The 17466-nt window shown below is 49.9% G+C and overlaps 3 protein-coding genes and 1 pseudogene across 3 annotated transcripts in view; 1 reads left to right on the top strand and 3 right to left on the bottom strand.

Moving 5' to 3' along the window:
* Positions 1-17466, bottom strand: part of Tspear (thrombospondin type laminin G domain and EAR repeats) — a 163046-nt gene that overhangs the window by 34799 nt on the left and 110781 nt on the right. The gene's annotated exons all lie outside the window — the stretch shown is intronic.
* LOC119822361 (keratin-associated protein 10-5-like) lies at positions 5093-5596 on the bottom strand. The gene has a single exon (XM_038341537.1). It carries the CDS (start codon positions 5594-5596, stop codon positions 5093-5095), a length of 504 nt encoding a protein of 167 aa, XP_038197465.1.
* Positions 13673-14434, top strand: LOC119822356 (annotated as a pseudogene).
* On the bottom strand, positions 15870-16712 carry LOC119822613 (keratin-associated protein 10-3-like). Its single transcript, XM_042055659.1, has 2 exons — positions 16463-16712; positions 15870-16372 (listed from the first exon to the last, which is right to left on the bottom strand). The coding sequence occupies exons 1-2, from the start codon at positions 16710-16712 to the stop codon at positions 15870-15872; spliced, it is 753 nt and encodes a 250-aa protein (XP_041911593.1).

Genomic DNA, 17466 nt, shown 5'->3' with positions numbered 1-17466 from the left:
CACTGATACCCTAGTGGAGCTTGGGTGCAAACTCGTTCACCGAGCTCCGTTTTGTATTTCTACGATGACTTGGGAAGCAGTGGGGAACTACATGTGCTTATTGGCACCCTCAGTTCTGCCTTCCTGGAGGGTCTGTCCACACATCCCATGGCAGTATGAAACACAATGACTCTATGTCTAAGTCATGCCAGGAAAGTGGTTCAGATGTGAGATGTCCCCACATGTTCACATGCTTGAATACTTGGTCCCCAGCGGGTGGTGCCATTTCGGAAGGTTGTAGAACCTTTAAGAAGCGGAGCCTGGCTGGAGGAAGTGTCACTGGGGGAGCAGGGCAGGCCTTGAGGTTTTATAATGGGTCCTGCTTCCATTCTGTTTCTGGACCAGTTGTCTCATTCTCGAGCATATACTTTTGCATATATTTTTTGCTTTACAATTTTCTGAAGTAACCTCGTCACACGGACTATGTATCAGAAGTATTCTATTAAGGAAGTGCTTGGGCAGTGATTTGACTGAGTTCCTTTAATGCCTGGTGCCGTGGTTTGGATTTTAAATGACCCCCAAAGACTTAAAAGATAAGACTTAGTCCCCGACTTTTGGCACTACTAGGATGAGAGGGAACCCTTTAGGGGATGGACTTAGTAGTAGGAACATAAATCACTGAGGGTTTGCCTGTGAAGGGACCCTGGCCCTGTGTCCTTCCTCCTGTCTCAGTAAGGTGAGCATCACCGTGTTGTACATCTCCCCCACGAAACTGTGAGGCCAACAATCTCTTCCTCCTTATGTTGTTATCTTGGGAATTTTGTCACGGTCACAAAATTGTTTCCCCCTAAGCTTTGCAGCTGTTGTGTGTTTACCCATGGGGCTCAGCTCCCAGCTGACACTTTCCCGCCCTTCTCCCCTTCCTGTTGCACCTTTACTTCCTGTTTGCTCAAAGCTCAGCCACCAGCGGCTGCCCCTGAGGTCATGCCTGGAACCTTCTAGACTCCCAGGACTGTTTCAAAGCCCTAATTTCTCGAAGTCTTTCCTTCCCAGCTTGCCTTAACTCTTACCCAGGTGTTCATCTCTTCCCCGGGGCAGCAAGGATGGGTCGTTCACACTTAGATGCCTGACTGAACCCTGCCCTGTTTTTAGCAATTTGGAGAAACTGAGACTGGCTCTTCAGGGAGCTTCAGACAGGTGAAGATGGATGCTTACACATTCCAGTTTCCTTTCTATTGCTGTGAGAAAATGCTCCTACCAGGAGCAACTTAGGGAAAGGAACCATCCGACTTATACATCCAGGTCACAGTCCAACACTGAGGGAAGTCAGACCAGGAACTCAAGCAGGAACCTGAGTAGAAAGCATAGAGGAACATAGCCTCCGTGCTTAGCTAGCTTTATTTATTTATTTATTTTTGAGATCATATTATAGTTACATCATTTCCTCTTCCCTTTCCTCTCTCTTTGACACCTCCCATGTACCTTCTGGCTCTCATCCAAATTCATGGTCTCCTTTTCTGTAATTGTTGTTTTACACACACAGACACACACACACACACACACACACACACAATTTGTCATCTATCTATATATCCATCCATCCATCCATCTACCTACCTACCTACCTACCTATCCCTAAATATGTAAATACAACCTGCTCACTTCATATAATACTACTTGTATATAAGCTTTCAGAGCTGACCATTTGGTATTGGATAACTGATTGGTGTGTTCTTCCCTGGGGAAGACTATTTTTCCCACTCTTAGTTCCTTAGCTGCCTGTAGTTCTTTGTGTAGGATCGAGACTACCTTCACACATCCATTGGTTTTGTCCTCGTTCAGCTCGTGTTTAGGCAGAAGTGTTAGTGAGACTTCATGGGTGTAGCAGAGACAATCTCACAGCCAACTCCTGTTCCTCTGTCTTACAGGCTTTCCACCCACTCTTCCGCAATCACCCCTGAGCCTTAGACAGAGGAGTGTGTTGCAGATGCGTCAGCAGGGACTCAGCTCCACAATTCTGCATTTTGATCAGTTTTCTGTTATTGTCTCTGTTGCAAAAAAAGTTTTCTTGATGAGGGATGAGAACTATACTTATCTGTGGATATAAGGATAAATATTTGGATTGTATTTAAGAATTATGCTGGTTTAGACTTCACTAGCCCTGGGTATTTGGCTAGGTTTCCAGCCCCAGGCATGAGTTCCCTCTTGTTGAGTGGGTAGCTAGCTCTCTTGAATAACCAGAACCACCTGTCCAGGGAATAGTGCCCTTCTACATCAATTAACAATCAAGATTATCTCCCACAGATATGTTCAATATGATCTGTGCAGTCCCTCGTTTGAGAATCCCTCCTCAGATGATTCTAGGCTGCGTCAAGTTGACACTAAAGCTTTCTCAGAAGGACATCCACTCTGTTCCCAAGCACCATTCCCACATAAATTGCACCTGCTGCTCAGGTCTGGGTCTGGGCCCAGGAGGGCAGGGTTGGGAGGTGACAGGCACAGAGCTCTCCCAGCTGTGAATGGCATTTCCATGCTTCAGTGTCTTGTATGCCCATAGTTCATGGTCATGTCAGAGGAGAGAAGGTGGTAACTGAAGTTTAGGTGTCAGCTCACCTGATGGGTGAATCTCGGATTGGCAAGGCCCCATGACCACAGTCTCCAGAATGTCTTTTGCTTCTGCGGTGCCTTTACATGTTTGCCGCTGCCATCTTTCTCTGGTATCTGGCATGGTGTGAATGGGTGTGGGGAGATCCCCAGTGCTTGTAATGTAGTGTGTTTATCTCATGGAAACATCCTGTTCTACAGGGTATTTTTACCTCTGTATTTTTATGAAGAGGATTTTTAAAGCTGCACCATCTAATTGATAATAATGACAATAGTTAGAGTTTTGATGATTAAAAATAAATACAAAGAAATGTCACACATTTAGAACCTATGAGTTTCACCTAGGGAGCCACATAGATCGCAATTGAGGTCAATGATTGAGAAAAACAATTGAGTCTCCAGGAGTCAGGCTGGCCTGAATTCTTTTTAATCTTAATGTTGAAAAATAGATTCACAGGTTTTGATGTGTATCACAGCTGAATCAAAGCCTCAGAATAACTTCAGATTAGATTAGATGTTTGGATAATAGCTTTGAGATTAAAAACCCTAGAAGACAATCTAAAGTTCACAAGGACGCATATCTGAGTTATAGGTTCTTTAGGTTAGGGTCATAAATACAACAATACAAAAAATACTGGCACACTATCTTTGCTAGGATTGGTTGGTGATCAAAGATGATGATTAACTCCTTGTACCCATTTTTGCCCTCAGTCCCCTGATATAAAAAAAATAATTGATGAGTGGGTATACACCCTAAGATTTAAAGTAGAGTTGATTGATCGTTTTACATGTATAAAAGTTTAGGCTTGTGACTCCTTTAAGATTCCTCGTAAGATTACCTTTCAAGGTAAGTAATAAGGTGACTGAGTCTTTCTTTGTAACTGCAAAATACAGCCTGACAGCAAAAGAAATGGCTGAGAGAAATACTCTGCTTGCTTACTCTGTTCATCTACACCAAGTTACTTAATGTAAGTGGGTTCTTGGGATGATGACTTTGTTGTAATAATATAATGAAGATGAAAAACACATTTTACCCGTATTCATTATAATTATTCACTTGGAAAATAGATGTGACCACATTGCAATTTCTATACTGCCTAAAGATTTTTGTTGGGGGTGTATAAGCTGTAGAATAAAATTAAAAACACAGAATGCAGAATCAGAACACAAAAGAAGAATAAAGAATAAAGAAAAGGTCTGAAGAAACCATCAAGAGAGTGTGTGAGTGTCTTTTCCCTTCCCTCTTCAGATAAAAAGTCTTAATACACAGACCCTGCAGATTCCCTTTGAGCCCTGCACCACTGGAGGCTGGTCCCCCAGGCAACAGAACACGGAGGCACCTGTACCTCAGCAAAGGCCTCCATGGGAGGTTGTACTCCTTTTCACAAGACACCAAGATAATGTGTCCATGATGAAGTGGCTTCCACTGCCCCTGTTGCTAAGTGGACTCAGGAGTCCCTGTGGAGACACTGCCTTCATCTCCCTGACCAGCTCATCCCCTTTTCTCTGCCCTTGTGACTCCAGGAGACAATTCTCCAAGTCCCCCAGCAAAGGTGAGGCCACATTTGCCCAGATTTGGACATCACGTCCTTCCATCTCCTGTGGGCACCTCCCCTCACCACTCTAGGGTGCTGTGGTCACTCCAGGCTTATGACCATCCCCATCCCATGGTACACCGTGGCTCGTCCTCCATCTGTAGCTGGGCAGCCTGAGGCATTCTGGTGCTTGCTCAGCCTCACCAAGGTCGTGGGTGGGCAGGAAGACGGGATGCCCAGACTTCCCTACAGTGGACCCTCTCGGTGCTGAGCTAGAGGCCAGAGTCCCGTGATCTTCACCACACACAATGGTGGACACTTGGCAGCAGGCTGGGGTTTCATTCAGAGCCCAAGTGCTGCTGAGGGTTGTGACCAGTGTGCAGAGGTTCTGTTGCCCACAAGATCTGGAAGTGGCCAGCGGCAAAAGACAGAAACTCCAGATCATGCTGATGACTCCCATACCCCACAGCTGCTGATACAGAGAGAGTGGAAGGGTACAGGTCCAGAATCAGTGTAGGCCTCACAGAGCCCGGTACAAAGCCCAGAGCCCGGTGCATAGTCCAAGGTCAGGTGCAGGCCTAGGAGCCAGGTGCAAAGCCCAGAGCCAGGTGCAGAGACCAAGGCCAGGTGTAGAGCCCAGAGCCAGGTGCAGGCTTCAGAGCCAGTTTTCTGTATGACAGTTACTACGGAGATGGAATGGTACAGAAAAGATTTTATTGGTGCTCAGAGGCTAAGAATAACACAGCTGATAGCAGGATCAAGTCAGCCAGATTGAGGGTGGGTGAGGTGGAGCAGCCAGCATGTCCAGAATCTGAGTCAGGAGAGTAGCTGGGGGACACTCAGGCTCCAGACCTGGGTGGGCTGGTGAAGGAAGGGTGAGGTTGGGTGGGTGGGTGGGCCCAGAAGGTCCAGCAAGGCCCAGAAGAACCATGGGTCAGGAAAGACAGATGGTAATCCAGTTCTCAGCTAGACAGTCAGCAGCATGAGGAGGAAGCCCCGCAGCAGACAGGCTCACAGCAGACAGGCTCACAGCAGACAGGCTCACAGCAGACAGGCTCACAGCAGACAGGTTTGCAGCAGACAGGCACACAGCAGGACGGCTGGCAGGGGGAGCAGGTGCAACAGGCTGGCTGGCAGTCAGAGCAGATGGAGACACAGCAGACAGGCTTGCAGCAGACAGGTGTGCAGCTGACAGACACACAGCATGAGGGCTGGCAGCATGATGGTGAGCAGGAAGATTGGCAGCAGGGGCTGGACACACAGCTCACTGGGGTACAGACAAGAGTAATGCAGGAGGCTGGGGCACAGCAGCTGGGGACACAGCAGCTGGGCTGGCAGCAGCTAGGCTGGCAGCAGCTGGACTGGCAGCAGCTGGGGGCACAGCAGCCAGGCTCACAGCAGCTCTCTGGGCAGTCATCCACCTGCCAGGAGGAGTTGGTGCAAGCGTCAGAGCAGACAGACATGGTGGAGGTGGCCATGGTGGGGTTGGCTGGGAGCTGGGAGTGTGTGAGTGTGTTGAGTGAGTGTGTGTGAGTAGTGAGTGTGTGTGAGGTGCTCTGAGCTCTGGGCTTTTATCCCCCAGGTGTGTTTTGCTGCAGGAGGCTCTGCACCCTTCCCCTTCCTTGTTGTTTAGTCTGGAGGGTGTTCTGTAGAGCACAGTCGTAAACTGCTGGGCTGGTCACTCTGCTTGGGCCCGTACCTGGGGGACACCTGGAACATGGTCTCCCTGGGCTGTCTGCATTCTCTACCTGGTGGTCACCTGTCAGCATTTTGGAGAAGACTCTTGGCTCTGAAGATACATTCTGTGTCCCTAGCCTCTGACCTCAGTGGGGTGACCTGACTGGCCTGTGACTGGGAAAAAAGAGGCAGGTGTCCTGCTTTGGAGCAGGCAGTGAGGACATCCAATGATGTTTCCATGGTCCAGGGATGGATCATATGTAGGCAATCAGCCAAGGGCCTCTTGGAGACGAAGATAGTCACTGAAGCCCAGCCTGGGCTCCTAGGCATTTGGAGACTACACTAAGTCTGACCTAGCTGGATGTCAATGTCCTCCTGGAGTCCAGGGCCACTTGTTCTGGGTGAACATACAGGCTGCAGGAACATACTAAAATAACATGGAGTTCATGGTACAGGGGATGACCCGTGCCAGGGAGGTGAGCTGGGGAGAACTGGCTCTGATTCCCAGATGCTCATCTCAGGCATACCTCTCCTGCATCCCAGTGCCCTCTTGCCCTCTCTTGTCAGGTGCAGAGTAGCACTGTGGGCAGAGAGACAATGTTCAGACCTCACACAGTTGAGTCTCTCAGGAATGGAGGCCTCCTTAGAGTCCTCAGCTGGCGTGAGGAAGAGGTGAACAGGGCCACCATCACCAGAATTTCCCACGCCGTCCAGTAAAGTGACAAACCAAGAATCGCGATGATAATGAGCATGTTCAGTGTCTGTGGGCGAGACCCCTCCACTAGCAACTGAGTTGCCTGTCTGCAGAACTGCTCTGCCCTTGTTCACAGGGGGCCAGGTGAAGAGAGATTCTGAGCACCCAGTAGTCCCACACACACACACCCTCACCGAGGCAACTGTAGGGACATGGTGAGGAGAGAGAGAAGCTGAAGCCACCAGCGTAAAACACCCATGAGACTCTGAGACGGTGCCAAGGTGTGCACAGAGCTCTAAACCAGAGCACATGCTCACTCCCTGAGCAAACTCAGGACATGACACCCCGGGGTGTAGGGCTTCCGTAGCTCTCATTTGGCTTAGGCCATTTGGGGTTTGACTGAAGTTCCACCCAAACCCAAGTGGTTTTTCTACACATTCATCGCATTCCGTGCTCCGTAACTGGCAGTCACAGCCCTCTGTGGTTACCTGCAGGGGACACCACAGACTCAGCTCAGTGTGAGACACACCTAGCAGAGCCCAAGGAATGTGAGCAAGGGGACAGCAGCCACAGGGAGCCAGCAGCAGCATTTATGGAAGCTTGGTGCCGTGACCCGAGGGCAGGAAGTCACAGGGCACAGACTTGAATGGCAGATTCAGAGCTCAGAAAATGGTCGATGCCATGGTGACGACAGGGACAGGGATGGTCCGTGGGATGCCCTGAGAACCTGCGGTGTGCTTGGCAGTGTTCTCAGCGCTTCCCGTCTGAGTGGTTTGAGTGTGAACTGTCTCCATGAGTGTGAAATGTCTCCATGAGTGTGAACTGTCTCCATGAGTGTGAGATGTCTCCATGAGTGTGAGATGTCTCCATGAGTGTGAGATGTCTCCATGAGTGTGAGATGTCTCATGAGTGTGAGATGTCTCCATGAGTGTGAGATGTCTCCATGAGTGTGAGATGTCTCATGAGTGTGAGATGTCTCATGAGTGTGAGATGTCTCCATGAGTGTGAGATGTCTCCATGAGTGTGAGATGTCTCCATGAGTGTGAGATGTCTCCATGAGTGTGAGATGTCTCATGAGTGTGAGATGTCTCATGAGTGTGAGATGTCTCCATGAGTGTGAGATGTCTCCATGAGTGTGAGATGTCTCCATGAGTGTGAGATGTCTCATGAGTGTGAGATGTCTCCATGAAGCTCACTGTATGTTTTAAACAGGGCCTAGATGGTGATGGAAAATCATGGAGGGGCAGGAGAGTGGCTTGGGGGACACAGACTGACTCTCTTGGCTTGAGTTTCTGCCCCTTGGTCCCTAATATGTGAAATGCCCAGTCATATACTCCTCCTGCCACATCTTCCCACCAGGACTTAGTGTATCCTCTCGAGCCATGAGCCCAGATAGGTCCATCCTCTTTAAACTGGGTATTCCCTCATGATGGCGAGGAAAGAATCCTACAGAAAATCAGACTGGGGTGGCACGATTGTTGTGGTGCATCTGTATGCTCAGGCCTTCGGACTGGTTCATGGGAGGGATGTGGGAGAGTCTGGGGCTGGAAAAGTCCTGGACTCTTGTGAACTGAGCTTAATGGGCAATTCTGAGGGCGATTCACATGATCAGAGGCCAGCGCAGACAGTAAAGACCTGACTCCCGAGATGTCAAAGAATAGGATTCTCCTGGGACCTGGGCTTAAGGTCGTTCAGGATTACGGCCTGCCGAAGAAGCTGGCTACATTCTGCCCACGTCTCCGAATATTGGATGGGACTAAGTTAAAAACTAATGAACTGATTTGTTTGGTGGAGAGGATTTTAAAGATAGCCTAGCGTCAAGCCTGTGGCATGGTTGATGCTCGCCGCCTTTCTCCAGGTTTACAGTGAGAGTTCTGAACAGAAGGCAGAGCAGGGAGATGTGGAGAACATGCAGTTCAGCGGGAAAAGGTGTAGGAGAGAATTCCAAGTCTCCAGCAAAGCAGCTGCCCATATAGCAGATGCCGACAGAAGCGAGTGGCAACTACTGAAGAAATCAGTGCAAGGAAGAAAAAGCTCCACAGGACGAACTGGGGCAGCAGAAGTGAGAGTGAGATGTGTCCACTCTGGGGTAACCTGCTCCAACAAGACCGTCTAGATTCCCCTGACACAGGAGAGAATGTGTTCACTCTGGGGTAACCTGCTCCAACAGGACCGTCTAGATTCCACTAACACAGGTGAGAATGTGTCCACTCTGGGGTAACCTGCTCCAACAGGACCATCTAGATTCCCCTGACACAGGAGAGAATGTGCCCACTCTAGGGCAGCCAGCTCCAACAAGACCGTCTAGATTCCCCTGACACAGGCACAAGAGGCTGCTTTGGCTTTGGGACAAGAGGGCCAGGCTGGCTCTTAAGCTGAGAACACTACCTGCTGTCACCATCCATGTAGCGCTGTTATATTAGGCATGCAGAGTATAAGCGTTGCAATGTCACGGATCATGTGCCAGGGTTCCAGTCAGTCTCTGAAGCCAGGCACTGTGTGGAAGGCCAGAGTCCCTCTGTGAGTTTGTATGGACTGTACAGGAAGCTGCAAATGTGAAGCCTACATAGCAATGGGGACCTAGAGAAGTCCTTAAACACTCTAATGGGGACCCCAGCATGTTGGAGATGCCAGGTAGTCAAAAATCTGTTGAGGAAAACTGGGGGCACGAGTGGGGGCTTTTCAAGGAAAGAGATGTGAGCTGCAGGCAGTGGGCTGTGGGCAAGGCTACTCAGGGGGCCCCCAACAAGGATGCCATGAACCTGAGATTCTGGACTGGGGCTGAAGGGGTGAGCCCTGCTGGGTTCTGCTTTGCTTTGGTGTGGTCTCTGTCACCAATCCTCCTGTTTACATTGGGAATATTTCCATGTTGGCGTATGTGAGCAGGGTTTGATTTTTACAGGGGCTCAGAGTTAAATGACTGTCTTGCATTTCAAGGACTTTTAAGTGTTGAGACTGTTGAGGGACCACGGAGAGTTTAGAATTTGTACTCCATGTGTTTTGCTCTGAGGGATGACCGTGAGCCAACAGGGACCAGAGGTGGAATGTTACTGACTGGAATGTCCTTCCTAGGCTCCCATGTTTGGACATTTGATACCCAGCAGGTGGCAGTGCCATTTTGGGGAGGTGGTGGAACTGGATACAGGTTCTAGCTGACAGGTGTAGGTGGCAGGCGTGAGGCTTGAGGGTTCTGGACGGACTCTGCTTTGGTCCTGAGCTCTGTACGCCTTGGTGAGGAGGCCTGAGGAGCCTGTGCCACATGACCGCGCTGCTGTGAGCACCACCCTTGCTTTATCCACCGTGATGGGCTGAAGTGCTCGCTCTTCAATGAGAAGCCAGAATAAATCCTTAAGTTGTTACCACTAGGAGAAAAGTAACTAATCCAATATCTAACCACTGTCGCATCACCTAGATTAATTTATATCTAGACAGATAAGGAGAACCTTGTACAAAGCCGCCTTTCCTTGGCTGCCCGGTAAGATGAACCATGATCCCCCTGCGTTCCACAACAGGAGACAGGAAGTATGCAAGGAAATGTAACCCCAAGCGACTGGGTTTTAAGTTCCCCTTAGAGGCAGGGAAGAACAAATTAGCACCATAGAGCTTCCACACAATGATAGGGACAAACAGAGCCAGTTCCTCCAGACATAGAAGGAAAAAGAAAATAAACCGAGCGGGAAGCCTCACTGAGACCAAGCATGCCAATTCAGTCATGAGAGAGAGAGAAAGCACAGCCAGGACAAAAATAGCCACCAAGAGATGAGGTGGATGAATGAGAACAGCGGCCATAGACTCATGTTTGAATGTTTGACCCCCAGACGGTCCACTGTTGGGGAAGGATGAGGAGGTGTGGTCTTGGAGGAGGAGGAGGTGTGCACTGGGGTGGGCTCTGGGATTCCAAAAGCCCACATCACTCCCAGTTAGCTCTCTGTCTCATGCTTCCGGGTCATGATACAAGCTCTCGGTTATTGCCCCAGTGCCACGCCTGCCTGTCTGCTGCCACGCTCCCCTCCACGGCTGTCATGGACTTAACTGTCTGGAACTAGGAGTTCCTGAATGAAACGCTTACTTTATAAGCTGTCTTGGTCATGAGGTTTTGTCAGGGCAATAGAAAAGTAACTAAGGCAAGAAATAATGGGGGGCTGGAGAGACGGTGCAAGCATTTAAGAGCACTTACTGGCTGTTCTTCTAGAGGCCCGAGTTCAGTGCCCAGCACTCCCATTGGGGGCTTATACTGCCCTGTAACTCCATCTCCAGAGGATCGACACTCCGTTCTGGACTATACTCATGTGCATGCATGTATGTATGTATGTATATATATATATATATATATATGTATGTATATATATATGTGTGTGTGTATATATATATATATATACACACACACAATTTAAAAATATTCTTTTAGAGAGAAAATGACTTGGGGGACCCTTGTCTGAGTGCATAGCTGCTGTGTGCCAGTGGAAGGGGTGAGTGGACGAGAACACTGGTCTCTGGAGGACTCCAGGCCCACAGGTCACAGAAGCATCTCCACAGCAGAGTGTTCTATATTGTTCTCTGTGGCCTAGGCATCCATCAACAGGCCCGGAGAGTGAGAGGGGGCGAGTGTGCACAGCTGAACTTAATCCAGACATAAGGAGCAAAGTCACGTGGCTTTTAGGGAAACGGGCTGTCACTGGGAACAATCACATTCAGTGAACCCAGTCGATGCTCAGAAAGACAAATACTGTAGATTTTATCCCTTTTCAGTTCCTAGATTTTATATGGTTAAAGAAAATCACGAGCGTGTGGATTTAATGCAAAGAGAAATCAAATGGTCTATGGTAGTGGTTCTCAACCTGTGGGTCGTGACCCCTTAGGGTTTGAACCACCCTTTCACAGGGGTCTCCTAAGACCATCGGGAAACACAGATATTTACATTGCAACTCATAACAGTAGCAAAATTACAGTTATAAAGCAGCAATGAAAATACTTTTATGGTTGGAGTCACCACAACATGAGGAGCTGTGTTAAAGGGTCACACACATTAGGAAGGGTGAGAACCACGGGTCTAGGGGGACAAAGGGAATTAATTGGAGGGAGAAGAGGGAGAAAATAAAGAGAGAGAAGGTAGAAAGGGATACTCAATATACAATATATTCCTATAAGAAAACACTAACGTAAAAGCTAGTCTGAGTGTCCACTCTGGACAGGGGCTAGGGAGGTTTTCAAATTAGCAGCCAGAGGAGCCCTGTGCTCAGCAGTCATGGGCTATGGGCTGAGTCCAAGCTGTTGGTGCCCCTCCCCCAATTCTAGTATACGGGTGTGATGGGTGATCAAGTCAGCAAGGTGGAGCCTCGTGATAGGGTTGGTGACTCCGCTCACACTGCAGCCCCCTTCCATGTCTGTGGCCAGGGGTGAGGTTCAGCCAGAACCCAGAACACACCCCAAGTGGCTGACTGTCCCTGAGCTGACTTCTGGCCCCCAGCCTTCCGGCTCTGGGAAGAATCTGTTTATGACCTAAGGCCCCAGTGGCTGCTGTTTGTCTCACGGCCTGGGCTAAAGCGGCAGAGGCAAAGCCAGGACAAGGGCTCAGTAGTCTGCAGATTCCAGTGTGGGGCTAGTGAGGCACAGTGACACAGAAAATGACCGAAGTCTCAGCAGTGACACTGGGTGTAAGTGTGACGTTCAAATCAATTACATAGTGTGGTGTTAATTGTCCCAGCTACTAGCGCTGCCAGTGTGACCGTAACTTGCCGCATACAACTATGGAGCATTTGAAACACAGCCGGTTGAGCCCAGTGAAGCGCTGCACCTTAGATACAGTGTGTCAGCATGTTTTCTGTTCCTGCATCTTAGATACAGTGTGTCAGCATGTTTTCTGTTCCTCTCATGAAATGCCCAATGCCGGGTGCTAATGAAGAGATTTATATATGATCATGGCTCTGGAGACTGGAAGTCCAGCAGCATGGCCCCAGTTCTGTGTCACTGTCCCCCACTAAGTGCATCATACCACGGTGGATGGCGGCCTGGAAGGAGGTCACATGGTGGGAGGGGACCCCAGAGGTAAAAAGGAGTTAGTTCTGGCCTTCATCACACCCCACCTCTCAGTGTCACCCCACCAGGGACCAGAATCCCAAGATAGACTCTGGGGACACCCTTCAGCCACATCCAAACAGCCCTAACGGAAAACCTAGTTATTAAATCAATTCTATCTGTTATGTTTGCCATCTCAGCCTGGCACAGTGGGGGTGGCCCGGGTGAGCTGTACCTGCCGGATAGTCCTGTTAAAGCACGTTAGGTACCCAGGCGAACAGGGCAGAGTATCACAGAAGGCAAGAGAGCCAAGCCAGCCTGCTTCTCTCAGGATCTCCGCAAACTCATGTCAGTGTTAACAGCTAAAACATAAATATGAACTCATGGCCCCAGACAGAGCAAAGCCTGCTTAAGTGACCATGTCCCACACAGGCTCACACAGACTCAGCAGGCGATGGTTTCCAGGATTCCAGGATGCTGCGTGAGCTCAGACCCCCCTGACCGCGGCTGCTGCACCCATCTAGAAATGAGGGTCCAGTACTCTATACATCACGCCTGTTGGGACTCTAATGACCGAAGGGCATTCTTGCCTGATTACAGTACCCCATGATGGGGAAACAAGCTTTATTTCCAGAACCCTTCAAGGAGGAAGTGGCAATCTTCCAAGGCCAGACTGGCCACCATCAGTAGGGGACTTACAGAGAGGTTGAGCTATGGTATCAAGGGCAAGAGAACTGCCCTCCTCAGCCCCATGAAATGAACAAAGGCTTGGATGGAAGCTGAACGTTTGGTCAGCTGTTCTCAGGCTGGGAGGTCCACTCATTGGAACAGACTGGGCACTGGGCAGAGAAAGGACCCAGGAGGCACCTGTTTCCTGCCCCTCTTGCCTACCTGCAAGCCTTGGAATTTGGAAGGAAATGACCAGGCCCATGTTCATTGAAAGATTGCTAGGGGCTGTCCCTTCAGATAAGGACCATCAAATACACCATAGTTGCCCGTGGGAGCAGCAGCTGCCGGAGCACTGAGCACTAGAAAAGAGTCATCTGCCTGCCAAACCACCAATTCCCATTCTGCTGACAAACTTGTCTTAAAAATGATTTGATGCCTCCGACTCTAATTTCTTCATTCACTGGAAGAAGGGGAAACTCTTTCCGTTTGCAGTGCAGCCATGACTCATGGTCCTAAGAACCATCTGAAGCATGTAGCTGCTCCAAAGCATTGGATAAGTTGGCAGGCCATGTTTGCTCATCATCCCTCCACTGCTTCTCACAAGCTAAGAGATGTCTGCCTCTGATCATTTTCCTAGGGGACAGTGTGCCCTGAGTGGAGGTGAAATAAAGATTTGTGTGCAGCTGTTGATTGAGATCCATGGCAAAGTCAGGACCGATAGAACCCACACTGCTGGGTTCATAGACGTCATCATCACAAGACTAGAGAGAATGTCCATCTGATCTACGACACCAAGGGTCGCTTTGCTGTTCATCGCATTACACTTGAGGAGGCCAAGTACAAGCTATGCAGAGTGAGAAAGATCTCTGTGGGCACAAAGGCAGTCCCACGTCTGGTGACTGACTATGCCCATGCTATTCGCTACTCTGATCTCCTCATCAAGGAGAATGGCACTATTCAGATCGATTTGGAGACAAGCAAAATAACCGACTACATCAAGTTTGACACCAAAAACATGTGTATGGTGACTGGAGTGGTTACCTTGGGAAGAATTGGTATGACCACCAACAGAGAGAGATCCTGGCTCTTTTGATGTGGTTTATTTGTGTGAAAGATGCCAATGGCAACAGCTTTGCCACTCAACTTTCCGACATTTTTGTTGTTGGCAAGTGCAACAAACCATGGATTTCTCTTCCCCGAGCCTGACCATTGCTGAAACGAGAGAGATATAAGGATAGCAGCCAAACAGAGCAATGGATGAAAAGGTCTCTAGGAGACATGCTGGAGAGGTGTTTGTAACCTTGCTACAAGTCTTTCTAGGCAACATGCTAGATTAAACAGCATGATGAAAAAAATTTGATTTATTTATGTAAGTGTGAGTGTGTGGGAGTGGGTGTGAGCTGTGTGTGTGTGTATGTGAATGTATGTGTGTGCATGAGTAAACGTGTGAGAGTATTGTGTGTGTGCATGTATGTATGTATTGTATGAACATCTGTGTGTGTATGAGTGAGTGTGTGTGTATGTGTGTGCCTGTGTCAAGTATGTGTGTATTGCATATGTATGTTGTGTGTGTATGTGCATTGTATGGGTGTGTATGAATGTGTTGTGTTTTGTGAGTATGCATGCATGCATGCATGTTTTGTATATGCATGTTATGTGTGGTGTCTCTGTGTGGTGTGTGTGTGTGTACCTGTGAATGTCAGAAGACAACTTGTTGAAGTTAGTTCTCTCTTATTACCTTGCCAGATCTGGGAATCAAGCTGAAGTTGGCAGGCCTCCCCCTCAGTGCCTCAGTCCACTGAAAATCTTTATTCCCGCAAAATTGTGTGTTTTGTGTGGTCAACAGGAATAAGCTCCAAATCTAACATGGCAGATCATGGCCCTTGGTGCTTCCAAGGCCTCCCTCAGTGCTCTGTCAGAGACAAGACCACGTCTCAGCCAAAAGGGATGAGGCACACAAGGAAATAAACCACCACAAACTGGAACCAGCAGAAACTTCTGGAAACAGAATTGGATCCCAGAGATGACAGAGGTGGAAATGACCAGTCAGACTGGAAAGTGAATACATGTAGAAGCCTAATGGACTGGACCACCATACAAGCTCTTCCAGGAATCTCAGCTTTATTTTAGTTCACAGAGTAGAAGATGGCAGTGGACGGCAGCAAGGAAGAAGGGAGCATGGTGGAGGAGGGAGGTTGCAGAGAAAGAAACCCCACTTCAGCTCAGTTCTGAGGCAGAGGATATTGGAAATGGAGACAGCCTGCTGTCTCTACCTAGGACAGGTGTCTAGTAGCCACAAAGGGTCCCCTTGAGCCTGTTGGGTAATAGCTACATCAAAAGAACCAGGCAAACAGAAACAGGACACCCACATAGTCAGTGGAAGGCCAAGATTGGATGTAGCTCGAGGCCAGGGTCCCAAAGAGACCCACACATTCCACACAAAGCATGTTCTCATGGGTGGCCAGATGCTCTGGGGAAAATTTCGAAGGTTTGTAGGACTCACAGATCATCAGCTGGTCACAGGATGGTAACCAGCATCAGGGCAGATGAAAAAGAGTGGGGAAAATCAATATGGAAAACACGAGGAGACGTGGTTGTGAGGCTGAGCCCAGTTGTGGAGAACAGGACCACTGAGCTCTCAACTCTGAGGGTGTCAGACATGCACCTGGGGGACTCTGAAGCATGGGACAGACAGGTCAGCAGCAGCTGGACTTCTGGCCAGAGGAGAGGCCACAGCAGGCCTGGCTGGAGCACACAGGGCGGCAGAGCAGGGACATGCTGGAGCAGGGCTTGCAGCAGCTGGGCTGGCAGGAGGAGGCACAGCAGGAGGAACTGGGGAAACAGCATGCGGGTCTGCACACAGGGCGGCAGAGCAGGGACACACTGGAGCAGGGCTTGCAGCAGACAGGCTTGCAGCAGACAGGCACACAGCAGGATGGCTGGCAGCATGAGGGCTGGCAGCTAGACTGTTGGCAGCATGAGGATCCAGAACAGATGGGTGTGCAGCAGACAGGCTTGCAGCAGACAGGCACACAGCAGGATGGCTGGCAGCATGAGGGCTGGCAGCTAGACTGTTGGCAGCATGAGGATCCAGAGCAGATGGGTGTGCAGCAGACAGGCTTACAGCACAGGGTCATGCAGCAGGATGGCTGGCAGCATGAGGGCTGGCAGCTAGACTGCTGGCAGCAGGAGGAGGAGCCAGAACAGATGGGTGTGCAGCAGACAGGCTTGCAGCACACAGGCACACGGCAGGAGGATTGGCAGCATGAGGGCTGGCAGCATGATGGTGAGCAGGAAGATTGGCAGCAGGGGCTGGACACACAGCTCACTGGGGTACAGACAAGAGTAATGCAGGAGGCTGGGGCACAGCAGCTGGGGACACAGCAGCTGGACTGGCAGCAGCTAGGCTGGCAGCAGCTGGACTGGCAGCAGCTGGGGGCACAGCAGCCAGGCTCACAGCAGCTCTCTGGGCAGTCGTCCACCTGCCAGGAGGAGTTGGTGCAAGCGTCAGAGCAGACAGACATGGTGGAGGTGGCCATGGTGGGGTTGGATGGAGGAGGATGAGGAGTGAGTTAGTGAGTGGGTGTGTGAGTGTGTGTGTGTGAGGTGCTCTGGTAGCCGCCTTTATACCCCTGGGCTGCTTGTGTTGTGCCTCAGTTCCTGGCATCCTTTTCCTGGTCTGTGTTTGGAGTCAGGCTGTTGCCTCACTATGGATGGACTGTCAACAAGTACTGCTGTCTGGGGACATTGCTCCTGGGGGAAACTCCGCAGACATGCTAGATTTCATGGGAGGTGGGGATGTCAGCAGCCAGGTGACATCTGGAAGTGGCAGCCACTGTCCTATCTCTGAAGTCTTCGTTCTTGAGACGGCTTCTCCACCTGGGCAGAGAAGGAGTGGGCACAGCCTGGACTGTGTGCTTTGAAGATGGTGGCATGTGCTCCTGGGTTGTCCTGTAGGTCTTGGTGTCTGCGGGTGCCTCCCTCTGTCTGTGAGAACTCAAGGCTTGCCTGGTGGCTCTGGCAGCCTGGTGGAGTCAATGCGAGCAGGAGGGTGAATGTTTTGGGGCATGTTTCAGGGTGAACTTCTCTGCATTCCCTGACAGCACCCATAACATTCATGGTTCTTTGCCCCTCTGAGCACTGGCACCTTCTCCTCTACCCAGGTCCTCAGAGCTCCTGTTGACACATGGATACAGCCAGCCTAGTCCCTCTACCAACTCAGGGGACTCAGAGACACGGTGAGGACAATTTATTGTCTAGAGCCTGTCCCATGCACCTGCCATGCTCAGCAGT

Source organism: Arvicola amphibius, chromosome 9, assembly GCF_903992535.2.
Source record: "Arvicola amphibius chromosome 9, mArvAmp1.2, whole genome shotgun sequence".
Taxonomy (NCBI): Eukaryota; Metazoa; Chordata; class Mammalia; order Rodentia; family Cricetidae; genus Arvicola; species Arvicola amphibius.
The sequence above is the reverse complement of the archived record's forward strand: the minus strand, read 5'-3'. Positions and strand labels throughout refer to the sequence as shown.